Here is an 18332-nt window from a genome sequence, read left to right as displayed (position 1 = left end):
GACATGGTCAACGTGTTCTCACTTTAGGTCATTACTCTTAGACTATTATGCAAGAATTTTTGTTGCTTGAGATTCTAAGCCACACACTTCACCTATCACCAACAGCTAGAGTCTTGTGGCCATTGCTAGAAAATTTTGGAAAGAGGCGGTGCTCTCCAGCGCCACTATATTTATGTCGACTGTTCATGTTATATCCGGTCAGAGTAAAGTGCTTCCATTCGATGACCACTTATTTAAAAATGAATTAACGTAGCTTACATTGTGCAGTTTTAGCCGCATGCTCATATGTCATATCAGATTGGGTTTTTTTTTTCCGGGCAAATTCATGCCATCTTTTTGTGTTGTGTCAATAATGTGTTGTAAATTAAGTCGGATCGCAATTAATCGTAATGGAATTCTAACTGTCAAAATAGCGCAATATGTGGCAATATAACTAAACCAACAAACAGGAGACAAGAAGAACGATACATCATAAGTTTTACGTGGCAAACCCAAAATGAGAAAAATCATGGGACGCTGATCCATGAACTACTTTACTATAATCAAAGGATTACAATTAACACTCTAATAATGTTTCTCTCACAATAAATTTTCACAACGGTCACAAAACATATCATCACTTGATGAACTTTCAAGATCTCTCATGTTTACACACATTATTGAAGATTCTTGTGATCTCTTTGGAGTATTTTCTGGTGCACTAAGAAACCTCCACCGAAGCCTTTTTGTTTATAGTGGTAGACCTCCACCCAAGTTAGGAATTCTCCCTAATTGATTGACAATCACATCCCAATTAGAAATCTCCCCAATTGATTGGAAATCCTCTAATTGGGCAATCATCAAAATTGATTCCATCCCGGTATTCTTTCTAAATAATACTCCTTATTTAGGTTTATTTCTTTTCAGTGTCCTACCATAATAGGAATCTTTCCTATTAGGTATTCTTGATGAGCAATCATTGGGATATTTCAAATCTACTCTCAAACATGTTGGGCTGCTCCCAACATAATGGACAACCCTAAATCCAAAATAATAAAATGTTTTTTATTTATTAGAGATACTCAAGACTATTATCGATAATTTTAGTTAGTGGATTAAATCTAGTCTTATGATTTTTTCTCTTTTTCTTTAAGACACCTAAAACAACTTACTACTGCCATTTAAAACAAAGAGTTGGGTTTCAATGAGAGTTGAATTGTTCTTACTTTGTGGACATCATCATATGACTCTAGGAATAAATAAACCGTTCTATATATCAAGCCACTAATCCTGTAAAAGTAATTAAAATAATTTTTGACTGACTTTTATATAAATGAAAAACAATGCATACAATAAAAAGAGGAAAATAGACACAAAAAAAAGGAGAGTCGGCGTGGCCGTTAAAGAAGCTGTTTGGTAGTTAGATTAAGGGCGCGAAAGAACTAGTTTTCTGTTCCCGGAAACAAGTTTGGAACAGAAACCCGTTTAGTAACGCAATTTCATTTTTCTATTTTTGGAAAAACTTTTTGTTCCAGAAGTGGTTCTAGACCAAAAATCAGAACAAAAAAAAAAGAAGGTTTTTTGTTTCTGGACGAAAAATGAAAACCATTTTTAAAAGAACCTGTCTTCTCTCTTCAAAACACATCTCTTCCTAAATTTGGCCCCGGTCTGACCATGTCAGACCCATTCGAATCGGTTCGGTCCGGTTTATTCCTGGCGGGAAAATAAAAAAAATTAGAAAAATCATAAAAAAATTAGAAAATTCAGAAAAAATAAAAAATTCAGAAAATTCACAAAAAATTCAGAAAATCCGGAAAATTTCTAAAAATCTCAAAATTGTTTTCAGAAAATCCATAAACATTGAAAAATTCCAGAAAAATTCATAAAAATTTCCAGAAAATAAAAAAAAGTTAGATTTCAGGAAAATAGGAAATTTGGTGAATTTTTTCAAAAAAAAAAAAATCAAATAATCAAAAGTTTCAAAACTTCACAGGATGACTTAGAATACCTGTGGCCACCCACTTTAAGTGAAATTTAAATTTTTTGAGGTGCCCATATGGTATTTTTGAAAACTCAGTTTAGGGATTTTAACCCCTAAAAAACCCTAAAAGGGGTTCTAAAAAAATGGATTTCTATTCTGGGAAATAGAAATTTGTGTTGTTATCAAACGGGTTTCCGTTCCAGGAAATAGAAATTTTATGCTATTATCAAATGGGTTTCTGTTCCAGAAATAGAAATTTTTTGTCGTTATCAAAAGGGCTTCCTTTCTCAGAAACTCGTTCTCGAAACAGAAATAGAAAAATCTATTTCTGTTCCAGGAATTGTTTCTAGAACAGAATGGTTGTTATTCGCGCCCTAAATATTGATCGTGTCCTTAATTACCAATCACAATTCAAGTTCTGAATTGACATAACCCTATTGATTAATAAAAAGCAGCATTTATTACTATCTAAAACATTTTTGAATGTATTAATGTCCAGATTGTATCCTTTTATTAGGTTGACATTCTAGATTTGAAATTTAAAACCTTGTTACTTTGTTAGCTCTTTAACTCCAAAAACAACGATGACAATAATCTTGATTTTTACAAATTAGGGTAGATTTACATAAATCTCCTTTCATGGTTACTATATAGCATGAGCATAATTACTCGTACTCCAGGAGATAATTCAATCGATTCTATTTCTAGAGTTAATATAATTTCTTTACTTTGGATAATATAAGTAAATACGTTTGTTTGTAAAGCATGTTATTAGACAGAGATGGTTGACGAATGGTTATTTAGAGGTTGCATGAAATAGTTTTCCCATAACGACTTAAACTGTGTTGAGCGGTGCTACAACTTTTTAAGATACTTGGCAAATACCTTAATAGCCGCATTACTTCAGAAGTTATGTCATATTACAACAAATTTTTGAAACTGGCCTCACCCAACTTTGAGGGACCGCAACTTTAAAACATGTACTAGCAAATATATGACAGGCGCCACTTCATGGCACAACCACAACAGACACTGCTGAATTTCAATCATATCCATACCAGATGTGCTCCATTTTGGTCGGCTATTAAAGCTTCCCATACGGTTGTATCACGTTACTTAGTACAAAAATTTAGTAGACGAGTCTTAATAGCGGTAGCATACTCTATAATTCGTCAACCCATTTCATGACTTGTCAAAAGTCGAACGGTCTGATTTTGGCAATGGGGTCTCATTTAACATCAAAAGAACATCGACACAACACCTGTACGGCTTCATATGCACGAGACCTTGAGGGAGATTTCTTTCTGTAAACCAACATCGTCAAAACCATTGATCATGCGGGCCCATTATAAGGTATATATCTTCAATGACTATTATCACGTTGGCTTACTATTTCATAGGAATTTTTCCCGCAATGAAATATCTTTCACCGAAAGTCGTTAAAGGTTCTGTGCCAACTTTGGTCATGAAATATCCAGGTGAACGAGGGAATCAACAAATTTACCTCAAATATAACTACACAAACGCAAACTGTGCCGGAATTTAATTGATGACGAGATCCAGAAAGTGTAATTGTTACAAATGAACCAGACGAAGACAGATCTTGCTGGAATATACTTGACGACAAAGCTTGAGAACATAAAGATACCACGCCGAAATTTAATCAACGATGCAACACCTAGGATAGAGATACACCCCGAAATTAAATCGGCGACACGGATCTGGAACTTACAACTAAGAAAGACGTCGGAATTTAATTGACGACGTGAGTGGAAAGTAAAGATACAATGCAAGAAAGTAAAGTAATGAAAGATAGTAAATTTGTTTGATTTGTTTGGGGCTCTCTAGTTGAATGTCTGGTGGTATTTATAATCATTCAATAATGATTGTCTTCTGACGGTTTTCGACAATTGCATCTCTTTGAGCGGTTTCTATCGATAGCGTTCATGTTCCCCCATTCCCTAAATTCAGTGTTCGCACCTTCATGATGCTACGCTTCTGCTTTTTAAGCTGATGCTTTTGTCATATTGCATGATAATTGCCCCACGATCTTGTTTTCGACGGTTATTGACTTTTCATGAATCCATCTTCAAGCACAAACTGTTCCCTTCGAAAGAGTCAACTTATTTCTCCTCAATCTTAACTGCATTACTAATTTTGAACTTTGTGGTGACATTTCGATGCTCTTCAAGTATACATATGCCGGTGGCTCCGTCATCCTAATTGCTCTGTCTTGACCGGTGACCATACTCCTATGTTTTTCATGCTTTCAAAGGACTTTACTAGTATTTTGCCATTCGCCTATCTATATCGATGCTACTAACTATTCATTGTTGTATATCGACAACCGAATATGTATCACAGATGTATATTGGCATGGATCATTAGTCCCCATGGTTGTCGACAAGAATTCACATGTGTAACAATGTTCAAGTGTTATTCACATGATTGTTCATGCTCCTGTCGTAAGCACGTGAAGGTCCATGTCGACAACTCGACCAATTTTTGGTGTAAACACCTACGTAGACGGACTCTATCTAATAATTAACCATACATATATATGTCCTCCAGGCATGTTTCTCTGTGTATGTCAGTCTGTCTCTCAGAGAGAGAGAGAGAGAGAGAGAGAGAGAGAGAGAGAAGGTGAAGAAAGGAGCAGCGTCCACTATGGGTATCCGGACATGCAAAATCTGGCCCTGGTAATACCATTTCACTCTCCCCACAGCGACTTATATTTTCCCCTTCTCTTTTTCCTTCATCACTTGCATGCGTTTTGCTTTTGTTTTAGGAAAAATTTGAAAAGGGACCCTCTTAGATTCCCCTTCTTGCGGTTCTTTAATCCTTTTATCCGTAATGTTACCTTTGCTTTTGCGATCATTCAAAGTAGTTTCATCTCCATGTGTGGTAGACAATGTTTTTGGGGTTGACCTGTTCCCGAAATTGTCCTTAATGTTCATATAGAAGCATTCTTGAGCGCAATGAGCTCAAATCTATTCATTGGTCAGCTGGAACATACATGAACTGGTAAGAGCTGTTGAGACTTGCAAATCTCTCTCTCTCTCTCTTCCCCCATCTGTATATGTAATCATATGTATCATACAGATGCGTCCACTACGTTTCTAATGAATATCAATGTGTCTAAGTGCACAAGCACAAACACCTGTACAGAGTTGCCATCTGCGCATGCACTCTCTTCAGGCCTTTAAATTGGTTATGTACTCGTAAACGGTAAACTATTTTAGAAGCTGCCCAGCTGAAACGTAACTAGCTTCGAACTATTTCATCCTTAAATGCACTTGATTGACCCAGAGATCTTCAGAATAGCTCGATGCAAGAAGCATAAAATGATGAATCACAGGAATGTGAATCAGTGGGCTTTTTGATAACCACTTAATTTTAATTCTTGCACTGTTTACAGAACTTTGGAGACCAAAAAGACTTGAGACGATAGTTATTGCCCTTTATTAAGAGTCAAGCATTTAGTGTCAAATGTCTTTTATATTTTGTTCATTTGAATGGTTTTCATGTATGCAAATCTCATTGCAAATAGTTTTTGTTTATCCCAATCAAAGAACGAGAGTAAGAGCTGAGTAATTTGGAAAAAGTGCTGATGGAAAAATTCTCAGGGGAGATTCTATTTTCAGCTTTGTTTCCGCTACTCTTTTATCAGATAATCAACAAACTTAACTCAACTTGTGAGTCTAAAATATGCAAATTATATTTTCCCTTCATCAGTTTTGTGCAGTTGCCTCTGTATTAAGCCTATTATCAATTATCAGAGTTATTTTGTTGGTGGGAATTTAACAAGATGAACATGCTCAAAACTTCACTGATATGCCTATATTAGACCCTGAAAAAGTTCTCTCTTTTTAAGGGAAGCTTTACTTACGACAATATTTTAAATGGTGCAGGCACTACCCTGTCGTGGGATTTGCACTGGCTATGTTCCTGTTCTACTCATTTGTCCCCATTTTGCTGAAAGTTTGATTTCAAGACATTAGATTTTCTGGCTGTGCAGTTGTTCACTTGTTTGCAACATGAGATCCATAAGAACAAATTATCGTTTGCAGATAAATGGGTCTACAATGCTCAACCTGTCTCTATTGACCTCAAACGTGGGCTGTCTTCATCCGCGTCTTTGCTTACCATGAGAAGGTTTATTTGAAAGATATCTGGTGTGATTTGGATTTAGACGTCATCTATGCCTCTTTGTGTTGATTTTTGTTTGATTTTAATCTATTTACAAGGTTGATTGGATGTATTTTGTGGCCTTTGCTGCTGTTGCAGTCGGTCTGGTTATTCATTCAGGGTGAGCAACTAATGGATTTTAATAGCTATTAGTTGGTTTCACTCACATTTGCTAGTTGAAAGACCCACCTTAGTCAGTCTGCCTTCAGTAGCTTGTTCAAGCAGTTGAACTTCAGGAATCACGTCTCTTGATTATCTCAGTGCGCAAAAGAAAAATTAGATTGTTACGGCTCCTTCGAAAATTAAATAGAGCGGTAGAAATTGCTGACAAATAAACCCAAATGCATATATTTGACTTACAACCCGGAGAGCAAAGATAGCTCCCTTTATTCAACACTCGTCTTGCAATCATATGTAGCTAGTTATTTAAGTAAAGACAGCACCAAACTTAGAATTTTGCACCTGCCCATGGTTCGGACGAGCAATCATTTTATTTTCTCTAGATTGCTTGTCAAACTAATGATCGCGTGTCTGCACTGCCTTTGGCTTGTGATCTTTTGTTGTTTTCTGTAGGTTGTCGAAGATCTTCGTGGAGTTATAGATGGCGTGTCCGACAAAGGGTACGTAGATGGCCAGCGCGAGGGTGTTGACTGCGATCAGGGTGCCGAAAGCGTGCATTGTCTCGGAACCTTTGCAAGTGAGCTTGCCGAGCCGGAGCTGAATCATGTCGACCATGGAGCACAGGAGGAACACGCTGCCTATGATGGAGGTCAACATGGAGAGGGTGAACAAGAACCCTCTCAGAGCCTTCCTCGGCCAGCTTTTGATGGTGCCGGGATCAGGCGGCGGGTCTCTGAGGTAGGTGAAGAGGTGGGTCTTGAGGGCTTTGGCTACGAGGCTGGAAAAGAGATAGCAGGCGAACGATATCACTTAGTTCATGACCAGCCTCCTCGCCATGGGAACTCCGGCTTCGCAGACCTTGTTGCCCTCTATGTTCTCCGTTTTAGGGCTCGCGAACGCCAGGCCCACGAAGACCGCGGCGGTGAAGAGCGAGTTCACGCTCACCAGATCGTCCAGTGCTTTCTGATGGACCTCCACTGCCTCCTCCAGCTTCTCAGGGCTAGTAATGCAGCATGACCAAACCACCACCACCCCCCCAGAAAAAAGAAGAAGAAAAAAACGTTATTTCAAAGAGCAAAGTGTAGAATACCGAGTAAAAACGTTATTGGAAAGATGAAAACGAAGCCTGTATATCGGATAATAAAACTTTTTTCGTGACTGGTTCCGTTCACTATAAAAAAGAAACAGAAAAATGGGACTAACTCGATATCAGGTGAAGGCGTGGCCTCGGCCATGATTTCTTCGTCTTGGTATTCTTGATCACATACATTACGGATCGAGGGTTTCTTATATAGAGATGACAAGAACTATGCTTACCCAGCCGTGCAAGCATCGTTTGTGAAAGCGATACCCCGCAAATGGAGTAAAGACAAATAATATGTTATTCCCTTCTCTTTCTCGTGTTTCACGTACGAAGCTGGTTACGTACATGGAGCAAACCAAAAGAAAAAAGAAAACAAAAAGCGGAAGTCGAGAAAATTAGAGGGAATATGATGATCATGATTCTCGTGGTTCAACCACCACCTGTAGCTGCAAGCATCCATCGGCAAGGGAAGAGTAGATCTTCATTTTACCCAAGTTGGAATACCCAAAGAAGGCAATCAAGCTCTCTTAGAAGCACTCCAAAATTTATTTTCTTTTTTCGAGGTTATGTATATGCATGGACCCGAACCTGAATCCGGTAATCCGCTCAAACCCGTCATGAGAAATAGGGCTCAGGGGGAACCCATCCCGGGCTTGATTGGGTCGGGCCAATTTTGTTTAATCCGACTTATGACTCGGCACACGTAGATTTCTTTCGTGCTTAAACCATAGTAAGAATTTTGGAATACGCAATGTAGGACCATATCCAATCTCGTTAGTTGAGATATATGTCCTACACGTACTGAAGAAATATATAATTTAGCTAATCGAAATGGGTGAATCTAAATACTATAAAAAAAATCCTACATGTATTAGAACTTGTTAGGGCTCATTTATTGAAACCGAGAAATAAGAGCTAAAAATCGAGTACTGAATATTAAGCGCTCGACAAATAAAAGAATGTTTGATAATAAATTGATGATAATTGAGTAGAAAATTTTGCTAGTTTTTTTTACCAAACATGGAAAAGCGAACACTATTGAGAGGTTTTCACAATATATTGGGTAAGGTTTTAACTTCTATCGGATATTATAAAAGTTAACCATCTTAAGTGACTCATTCATTACTTATTGCATTATGTGCTTTTTGATTAAAATAATCAATAAGGTGTGTGTAGTTGGAGACTATCAAATGCCATTAATAATGACCCGAGCTTGAGTTTCTCTGCGCGATCATCGGGTATGAGTGGATCAAATTTCGACCCATACAACACGACTCGTTTTATGCCCCGGACTCATAATGACCCGAGCTCGGTCCTACCTGATTGCCAGGTCCGTGTGCGACACCGCTGCATATATTAAAAGGGGTTCTAGTTTCAGGTCATCATGGAAAAGTATCATGCAGGCACCACAGTTCTAACTTTTAAGATTCAGATTTTGATCACCCTTTGATCAATAAAGCAAAAATTGTAAAAATTAGATTAAAGAGAAAGGTTCTAAGTATAGTTTTAGTCCCTCCTTAGCTATCAAAAGCGTCCCTGCATTATGTCATTTCTTTCTCTTTTTGTTTTTCGCTAATTAAGTCCCTGTTCATTTGCCTTCTTCCATATGTGGTGTTCTTCTACGGGTGGACCTCGTTTCGATGTTGAAGGTTTAGGGAAGCTGTGGAGAGGCTGCACGCTAGAGACCAGAAATCCCCCTTCTCGGTATCGTCTTTTCGAGAACTGTTGGCTGCTTAAGGGTGTGTTTACTTCGGGAAAAAAAAAGAACACCGTGATAAAAGAAAATGTTATTCGGAAAATCATTTTCCAAGAAAACGTTTTCGCGTTTTCAAATTAGAGAATTCACTTCCCTAAATTTAAGCATGCATATTTTCTTTGACCGTAAATTATTTTCCGTTAACCGATCATTTTCAGCAAATCAAGAAAATTCTTTCACTCAATCAAACCCATCCGAAGTTAAAGTGAGTAAAATGAAAGATGATGAGAAGGAAAAACCAACAGAGTCATGGCTCTCTTCTTAACCATTAGACCCGTTGTTCCTTTCTAGTCCGTCCTTGTTCTCATTAATTCTTCAATATTCAATTTGGTATGTGAACTTTGGTTTTGGCCAATTTGGTGCTTGTGCTTCACAATAAAATCAACTTAGAGCCTCGGAGCCATACCAAACCTTATAAACGCAGAAGTTATATGTTGCAAGGTGTCGCGACCTCCCCGAACCAACCCCCCGCCTAAGGTGGTTTGGCTAATGGATTACTAAGTTAAACTTAGCTCGAGCTCTCCCAAGCTCATACCAATTCGCGACTTAAGTTGAAGTTATTAACATGGAAATCAATTTCACCTAGGAGTCGCCACTAATCAGTTTTTGGTGGGTCGATTAGACACCCAAGTGAAACACGGGAGAAATGCTTCACTTCTACGAACCAGAGATTCAATGGGTACGGAGACTTGATTACACTAGCGATCTACTAGTGCCCTTTCGGTACCTAAACTTGATTACTTGCGAATTAACGTACCAGGCAGCCTATCGAAAAAGCTAAGATTCCGTCTAACCATGCTAAAAATAGAAAATAACAACCAATAAATTAAAGGTGCGCAACCAAATAATCACAAAGAAAACAAGCAACCAGCGACCTAGCATCGTCTCTAAAAAAGAAAAGGCAATTAAAAGCCCTAAAGTAAAGCCCTCATGGCTTATCCGATTTTTGAGAATTTTTTAGAGGGTTTTTTCTCATTTTTTCATTTTTTTTGTTTTGAGTTTTTTAACCTAAAATCTAGTGAAATTAAGCCCAAAATTGATTTCTAAAGATTTCCTAATTTTCTGAATTTTTTTTTTGGAATTTTTCCGAATTTTTTAATGTTTTTGAATTTTCTGAATTTTTTTAATATTTTTTAGATTTTTTTTAGATTTTTGGGTTTTTTAAACATTTTTGAATTTTTTTGGAATTTTTAGTATTTTTATTTTTTTAAATTTTTAATTAATTTTTTTATTAATAAAATAATATCTTCGGACCGGGTCTCCTGACCCGATCCACCCGAATTACCGACCCGCCCGGGACCCCAATTTTCCACTCCCTTTCTATTTTTTATTCCCTTTTTTTTTGTTTCTCTTTCTTTTCTAATTTTTCTTTTTACTTTCTTTTCTGGTCTTCCTCCCTTCTGCCATGCACGTGGTCTTCTTCACCGAGAGCTTCATCAGCTGTTTCTTCATGGCGCCTTCACCGAACCTCGCCGGGACCACGCCGAGGAAGCCCACCGCCGGTCGACTGCTCGGACCGCCAGCGCCGACGACCGGCGCTGGCCGTACGCTGTCACCGCCGGCCGCCGCTCCGGCGACGATACCGACGACTTACTCCGGTCACGGAACCGACATTAACGTGTAAAAATCCGATTTCTCGGCTCTCAAATTCTCGACCACCCCATATAGACAGTAACACTGACATACAAGGACATACACACATCAAACGAAGATAGAGAGCTAACTGTTTCGCTCCAAATCGCGAGCACACCCGGCAACCGAGAATGAAACTTCCGACGAGGAAATGTATACACGCGGCTGATGAGGAGATGTGTGACCCGCGACGAAACCACATGAACAAAAGCGAGAAACTTCAAGTCAATGACAATAACAGAGCAAATCGTGCATAAATCAACACTCTAGAGTATCGATTTTCATGGAGTTCATCTCGGATCTCACTTGGGCATTTTACCGAGTAGGTGCTGTGCGACTAAAACTACGAGTTTCTAAGTCGATTTCAGTGGGTTTTAAAGGTTTTTCTCGGAAGAGATCGGTCAAGAACGCATCCTGGAGGTGCAAAGAAACATTTTCCTCATCTTGTGGTGCCGGGCGATCACCGAATAGGCTCGGTGTGCCCGGCACCCGAGAGGTAAGGGAGGGGAAGCCAAAACAGGGAAAGGCTGAGAGAGACCCACTTGGTTCACGGTCGACCGGAGCGAGGTGCGATGGTTGGGGGGTTCGGCGTCGGTTCGGGCGGCCCTCCGGCGAGCGGGCGAGACTCGGACCTCTCCGATGCCCCTCAACTCTCTCCCTGTCTCCTCTTTCTCTCCTCCCGTTCTCCCCCTTCTTGCTCACTCTCCACCCCCTCGTGTTCTCTCGGCTCCTCTCCCCAAAGATCTCCTTTTTTTTTCTTAATCTCCTCTCCAACTCTTCTTTCTTCTCTGTTTCTTCCCCTTGGTGCCTCTCTCAGACCTCCCCGAAAACTCTCTCTCTGTCTCCCAAAAACCTCCTATTTCTCTCTATCTCTCTCGGAACTCTCGGTCTCGGAACCCTCTCCCTCTGCCTCTGCCCCCCTCTGCTTTTGTTCTGGCTTTTCCTTCTTTTTCGTAAGTGAAGGAGGCAAAGCCCCTTTTGGTGAACGGGTTGAACGGTCAAAGAGGAAAGCCCTTACACGTGATTTCTTCCTTTTTTTTTTTTTTTTTTTTTTTTTCATTTTTAAATTTTTTTATAATAAATAAAAATAAAAAAGAAGTAAAATAAAGCGAAAACATGTTTCACTAAATCTATTAATGCAAATGCACCTAATGTCTACATGCCACACAATTTAATGAAAATATTTTTGTTTAGGGGTTAAAAATCAATCCCTAATTTTTCATGCAATTAAACCCTAAATGAATAGGCAAAATTTAGGTGTCAACACAAGGTTTATGAATCATGTGAATTAACATCATCTTAAACTATTAATTATGCGGTTCTTACTGTGGGACGGACCCGCATGATCAGCGATACAAATGAATTTTGATTTTGTATACAACAATTTTTACATTGTACTTCCATAAACGGGTGCGGAAGCAATCCAAAAAGATTGTGGTGGCTTGTATGCTTGGACGACGACTGCCACGTACCAATTGGGATTTGTTGCACAGAATGTGCTCTCTGTTGTTACAGAGAATGTGCTCTCAAATGTAGAAGAACAAGAGAAGATTGATCTGGAAATGCACTTTTTACATTCTCAAAAACGAGAAGAGTACATAGCTCTTTTAAAAACAACGAAAACTGAATTGCACTAACTTAGTAACTGACAAAAACCACTACACCACTAACTAGCAACAAAATAGGAACTGAAAACAACAAACTCCTACTATCTTGTTGACTAAGTAAAACCAAAAACAACCAGCTAACAGACCAGAACAAAAATGACCGAAAATGGTCCTTAAGACATAACCAACATACTCCTCTTTGGCTTAAGGAGCAGAACACATTCCAGCCTTCTTCTTAGTAACTCAAGTCTGCTTGCTTGCAGTGGCTTAGTAAACACATCAGCCACCTGATCTTCTGTCTTGCAATAGAGTAGCTTCACTTCACCTTCTTGTTGCACTTCCCTCATATAGTAGAACTTGATCTTGAAATGCTTGGTTCTCCCGTGAAAGACAGGGTTTTGAGATATGGCTAGTGCAGCTTCATTGTCCACAAGTATCTCGGTTGGTCCTTCAACTTCCATTTCCGGATCCCGCATCGCTTTCTCACCATATTGCATGATTGGTCGCTGCAATGAGCTGCTAGAAACTCGCCTTGCGATGGGTGAGCAACCACTTCTTGTTTCTTTGAGCTCCGGGTGAAACATCCAGGATCCCGAAGTAAAACAAAAACCACTTGTACTCCTCATATCCTCGATCGAACCAGCCCAATCACGTCAAAGAAAGCCTTGCAACCCGCAATTGTCCACTTTAGTAAACTTGACACCAAATGACCGAGTGCCTTTCAAGTATCTAATCACTCTTTTGCAGCTACCAAGTGTTCTTCACCAAGACAACTTAGGAATCTTGAAAGCACACCTACTCGCATACGGATATCTGGTCTTGTTGCAGTTAGATACATCAAGCAACCGACTAAACTTCTGTAAAAACCTTCATCAGCAGGCTCAGCTCCTTTAGTCTTCTGCAGCTTCTCCTTTAGATTCATAGGAGTGTTCACACTTCTACATTCCTCCATCTCAAACCTCTTTAAGATCTCTCTTAGACATCTTCTTTGACAGATGAATACCTCGCCTTTCCTCTGCTGTACCTCCATTCCCAAAAAGAAGGACATTAGTCCAAGATCAGTCATTTCAAACTGCTTCATCAGCCCTCTCTTTAGTTCTGCAATCTGCTCTTCACAATCACCAGTAACCAAAAGATCATCAACATAAAGAGAGACAATAGTTACACCTTCCACACCTTTCTTCACATATAGAGTCACTTCACTCAAACTTTTTTTAAACCCAAGTTCTTGCAGATGCTTATCAATTTTACTATACCAGGCTCTTGGAGCCTGCTTCAAGCCATACAAGGCTTTCCTCAACTTGTACACGTAATCTTCCTTGCCTCTAACTACAAAGCCATCAGTGCTCAACATATATCTCCTCCACTAGCTCTCCATTCGGGAAGGTGACTTCACATCCAGTGAAATACTTGCCGCCTTTTGTGCAATAACACTAGCGACATTCTTATGGTATCCAACCTTGCCACTTGGAGCAAAGGTTTCAGAGTAGTCTACCCCCCATACTTGCGCATAGCCTTTGACAACAAATCTTGCTTTGTACTTATGTATTGAACCATCAGGATTCAACTTTGTCCTGAATACCCACTTCATTCCAATCACCGTTCTGCTTCTAGGCCTCTCAACTAGATCCCATGTCTGGTTTTTTTCAATCATTTTGATTTCTTCTTCCATTGCAGCACACCATTTCACATCTTCACTTGCTTCCTTATAGCTAGCTGGTTCAAGCATAGCGTATTGCATCTCTCATAGATTTCAAGAAGAGATCTAGTGCCTCTCAGGAACATGATCAATTAGATCCTCGACTTCCACTTCATTTGGTTCAACTCGCAATGGCACTACCTCCTCTTCAGCCTTGCCACCTTCCACAGACCAGTCCCACTTCTTATCTTCCATAAAACTCACATCTCTACACACCACAACCTGGTTGCTAGCAGGATGATAAACTCTATAAGCCTTAGATTGCAAACTATACCCCACAAAGATACATGCTTTTCCTCTTGGATCAAGCTTATCTCTCTTAACAGAAGGAACCAGTGAATAGCAAATGCAGCCAAACACTTTCAGGTTACTCACCTTAGGCTTATATCCATGCCATGCTTCAAATGGTGTCTGTTTGTTGAGAGCTTTAGTGGGCAGTCTGTTCAGAAGGAAGACTGCAGTGTTGGCAGCCTCAGCCCAGAACTTCTTAGGGAGTTCTTTCTTGTGTAGCATGCATCTGGCCATCTCCATGATACTTCTGTTCTTCCTTTCACTCACTCCATTTTGCTGTGGAGTGTATGGCACAGTGAGCTGGTGCTTGAGCCCTGCATCATCACATATAGCCTTGAAACTGCCTGAGGTGTATTCTCCTCCATTGTCTGACCTAATTGTCTTGCTATTACAGCCACTCTCCTTCTCTACTTCTCTTTTGAACCTCAAAAAAATCTCATTAACTTCAGCCTTATTCTTCATGAAGTACACCCAACACATTCTAGTGCAGTCATCTATGAAAGTGATGAGGTATTTGCTTTGCCGTTCGGTGATTCTTCGGCATTGGACCACACACATCGTGTGGATTAGTTGCAGACTTTTCACCGGCCCTCCAATTTGACCTCTTGAAAGGAATCCTCACTTGCTTGCCTTGTAAACATGCTCTCTGACCCCATTACTTCCTTACGCAACATAGGTAGCCCCACTTGCCATTTCATTTTTCTGCAAGTATTGCAGCCCCTTGCTATGGAAACGACCCAGTCTTCTATGCCATAACTCCTCCTCATCTTGTATACTTTTCATGGCTTCAAAATTCTCATCAACTGGATCAAATGTAAAACACTTGTTCCTCATAGGAATCCTGAAAAGGATGTAACCATTCTCATCTCCTATGGCACACTCACTCTTCTCAAACACGACCTTCAACCCCTTCTCTACTAACTGACCCACACTCAGCAGGTTTTGATCTATCTTTGGCACAAACATAACCTCTGTGATAAGCTTAACACCACCAGGACCTTCAAGCACTACATCACCTTTGCCTTCTACTTCTATGCGTTCTCCATTGCCAATCCTGACTTTAGACTTCACAGATTTGTCTAAATTGCTAAATAATCCTTCATTACCTGTCATATGATTGGTGCATCCACTGTCCACGAGCCATCCATCTCTAGATGCATTTGAGATGAAGCAGGAGGCAACAAACAGGTGCTCCACTTCACTGGCTACTGCAGTTTGACCTTCAGCTTGCTGTTGCTGATGCTTCTCCCTGCAAATGGCCTCAACATGGCCCATCTTGTGACACCTCCTGCACTTCACATCTGGTCTCTTCCAACACTTGAAATGAGGATGATTTTTCTTCCCGCAATGCTTGCATGGAACTGTATTCCACTTCCTGTCATATCCACCACTGCTTGAACCTCCCTGACTATGACTATGATTGGCCTCAACATGTCTTCTATTTTGGTTCCATCCTCTTCCCTTTTCTGCACTATGCAGCTTCAGCTTGGCTTGCAGAGCACTTTCGATAGGCTCATTTTTCCTCATAAGCCTTCTTTGCTCCTGAGCCTGTAGAGTACTTAGGACTTTAGCAAGTTTGATGTCTGAAATGTCCTTAGTGTTCTCAAGGGAAGCAATGGTTGCTTCAAACCTTTCAGGCACTGCAACCAAAACCTTCTGAACCAGCCTTTTATCATCTACATCTGTCCATAGCACCCTTATCTTATTGGCTATATCAACTAGCCTATCAACAAACTCTTTCACGTACTCATTCTCCTTCATCTGTCGCCTTTCAAACTCCCTTAACAAGTTCAGCACCTTCATTCCTTTCACTCTCTCATCCCCTTCATATTCTTCCTTTAAATAATTCCATATATCATGTGCTGAATCTTTTTTCATGATTCTAGTAAATATGGTCGAGGAGACAGCAGAAAACAAGCAAGATTTTGCCTTTGCTTTTCGGGTTACCCTCTCTTTATGGTACCTGATTTGATTGATAGTTGGGTTGTTGGGTAGATCAGCAACCTCGTAGTCCTCTTCCACAGCTTCCCATAGGTCTGCACCCTCCATGAAAGCTTGCATCTTCACTGCCCATGCCTGGTAGTTGTCTCCATCGAAGATTGGAGCTGTGATGGTTGAGAATGAGGCAACAGGTACACCAGTTTGTTCCATCTTTCTTGCTCTACTTCGAATTTAGCACTTTCTCACAAGTCCCTTAAGATCAATAATGCTCTGATACTATTTTTGTTGCACAGAATGTGCTCTTTGTTGTTACAGAGAATATGCTCTCAAATGTAGAAGAACAAGAGAAGATTGATATGGAAATGCACTTTTTACATTCTCAAAAACGAGAAGAGTACATAGGTCTTTTTAAAACAACGAAAACTGAATTGCACTAACTTAGTAACTGACAAAAACCACTACACCACTAACTAGCAACAAAATAGGAACTGAAAACAACAAACTCCTACTATCTTGTTGACTAAGTAAAACCAAAAAACAACCAGCTAACAGACCAGAACAAAAATGACCGAAAATGGTCCTTAAGACATAACCAACAGGATTGGGGTTTCATTGTGAATTCAGGACATGGAAACAATCATTCGTCTAATAATTTTTGTACTCAAACGATTCTGAGGAGTTTTAAATGTATACTTTATTGCTTTGTGCCAAATCCACCCGCACATTAATAAACCATTTTATATAGGCCGACGGTACATAATGGGGCAAGTACTAAGAGAAAGAAAAAAGCATCGCCGTAATTAGTAACGGATTGATCACATCGCATCCGCATATGATGATATTGGCAACGAATCAGGATTTAAGTTCGAGCTGGGCGTAAGATTGATAAACGGCAAGCATCATGGAGGGCACATAAATGACGAGGGCCAAGCCGTCGATGCCAACCAAGCTCCCTGCGGCCTGAATTGTGTCGCTCGCCTGGCAACCGAGTTTTCCGAGGAGCACGCGGACCACGTCGACCATCGACAGCGTCAAGTAGACGCACCCAAGGATCGACCCCAACGTTGACAACAAGATCATCATGCTTCTTAGTGGCCCCACCCAATCGAAGCTCTTGAGGCAGTAGGGGCCAAGCGCGAGGTACATGGAGAGGTGCATCTTGAGGGCCGTGGCGACGAGGCTCGAGAGGAGGAAGCATGCGAAGGACACGACCTTGTTGACCAGCAGCGTCATCGTCGTATGACGGTCGGCTTGGCAGTATGTCCACGTCTCGAGGCTTTGTGGGTTGACGCTCACGAAGGATATCCCGACGAACACCGCGAAGGTGAAGAGGGAGTTCACGCTCACCAGATCGTCCAGCACCTTTTGATGATGCTTTATTGTCTTCTTTAGGTCGTCGTACCTACCACAACAAATCCATGACATAATAATTCAGATATTAATTGAACAATTGACAGGGTACCAAATCAACTTCTTCACAGGATTGCACGCATGCAGATAATCACACGTAAGTATTATTGCATGGGAATTGAGAGAGAGAGAGAGAGAGAGAGAGAGAGAGAGAGAGAGAGAGAGAGAGAGAGAGAGGACTTCTTTTGCACAGCTTGACTCGTCGACATGATTTAACGATTTCAATGGGATTAAGGGATGGATGGAGGAGGCAGAAAGGTTTTGAACTTGTAATATAGCTGGTGCGACCGTGAGATATTCCCTGCCTGAGGTTACAAGCGAGAATAATGAGAAAAAAGGGGAAAACGAGATGAAATGACTGAATCCTATTCTGCTGCTTTGGCTGTGTAAGACATATTGGGTGGACCGCCCAAGATGGGCCAAACCCGGCCCGTGAGTCACAAGGGCCCATGAGGCAGTTATTTGTCTATCTATAATAGAAGGCACCCCTTGGAAAACAGACGTGATTTTCCATATATGCAAACACACTCTTTTGATACAAAAGTATTCTCTGCTTTTGCTTCGGAACGCACGCGAGTACGAAAAACATTCGAAGAACTCTCAAGCGCAAAATGGCACTTAATCTGTGACAATACCGGGTATGT

At 40.3% G+C, this 18332-nt stretch overlaps 1 protein-coding gene and 1 pseudogene across 1 annotated transcript; both read right to left on the bottom strand.

The window, feature by feature from the left end:
* Positions 1-6498: 6498 nt before the first annotated feature.
* Positions 6499-12823, bottom strand: LOC115688566 (uncharacterized; annotated as a pseudogene).
* A 4130-nt stretch (positions 12824-16953) lies between these two features.
* LOC115688610 (uncharacterized) lies at positions 16954-17924 on the bottom strand. Its single transcript, XM_030614487.2, has 2 exons — positions 17869-17924; positions 16954-17680 (listed from the first exon to the last, which is right to left on the bottom strand). Exons 1-2 carry the CDS (start codon positions 17895-17897, stop codon positions 17131-17133), a joined length of 579 nt encoding a protein of 192 aa, XP_030470347.1. The 5' UTR covers positions 17898-17924; the 3' UTR covers positions 16954-17130.
* Between the last annotated feature and the right edge of the window lie 408 nt (positions 17925-18332).

This window comes from Syzygium oleosum, unplaced genomic scaffold (genome assembly GCF_021117445.2).
Source record: "Syzygium oleosum isolate NSW1041296 unplaced genomic scaffold, Sole_v2.1 Sole_v2.37, whole genome shotgun sequence".
Lineage (NCBI taxonomy): Eukaryota > Viridiplantae > Streptophyta > Magnoliopsida > Myrtales > Myrtaceae > Syzygium > Syzygium oleosum.
Note: the sequence above shows the minus strand (reverse complement) of the source record. Positions and strands in the feature narration are given on the sequence as shown.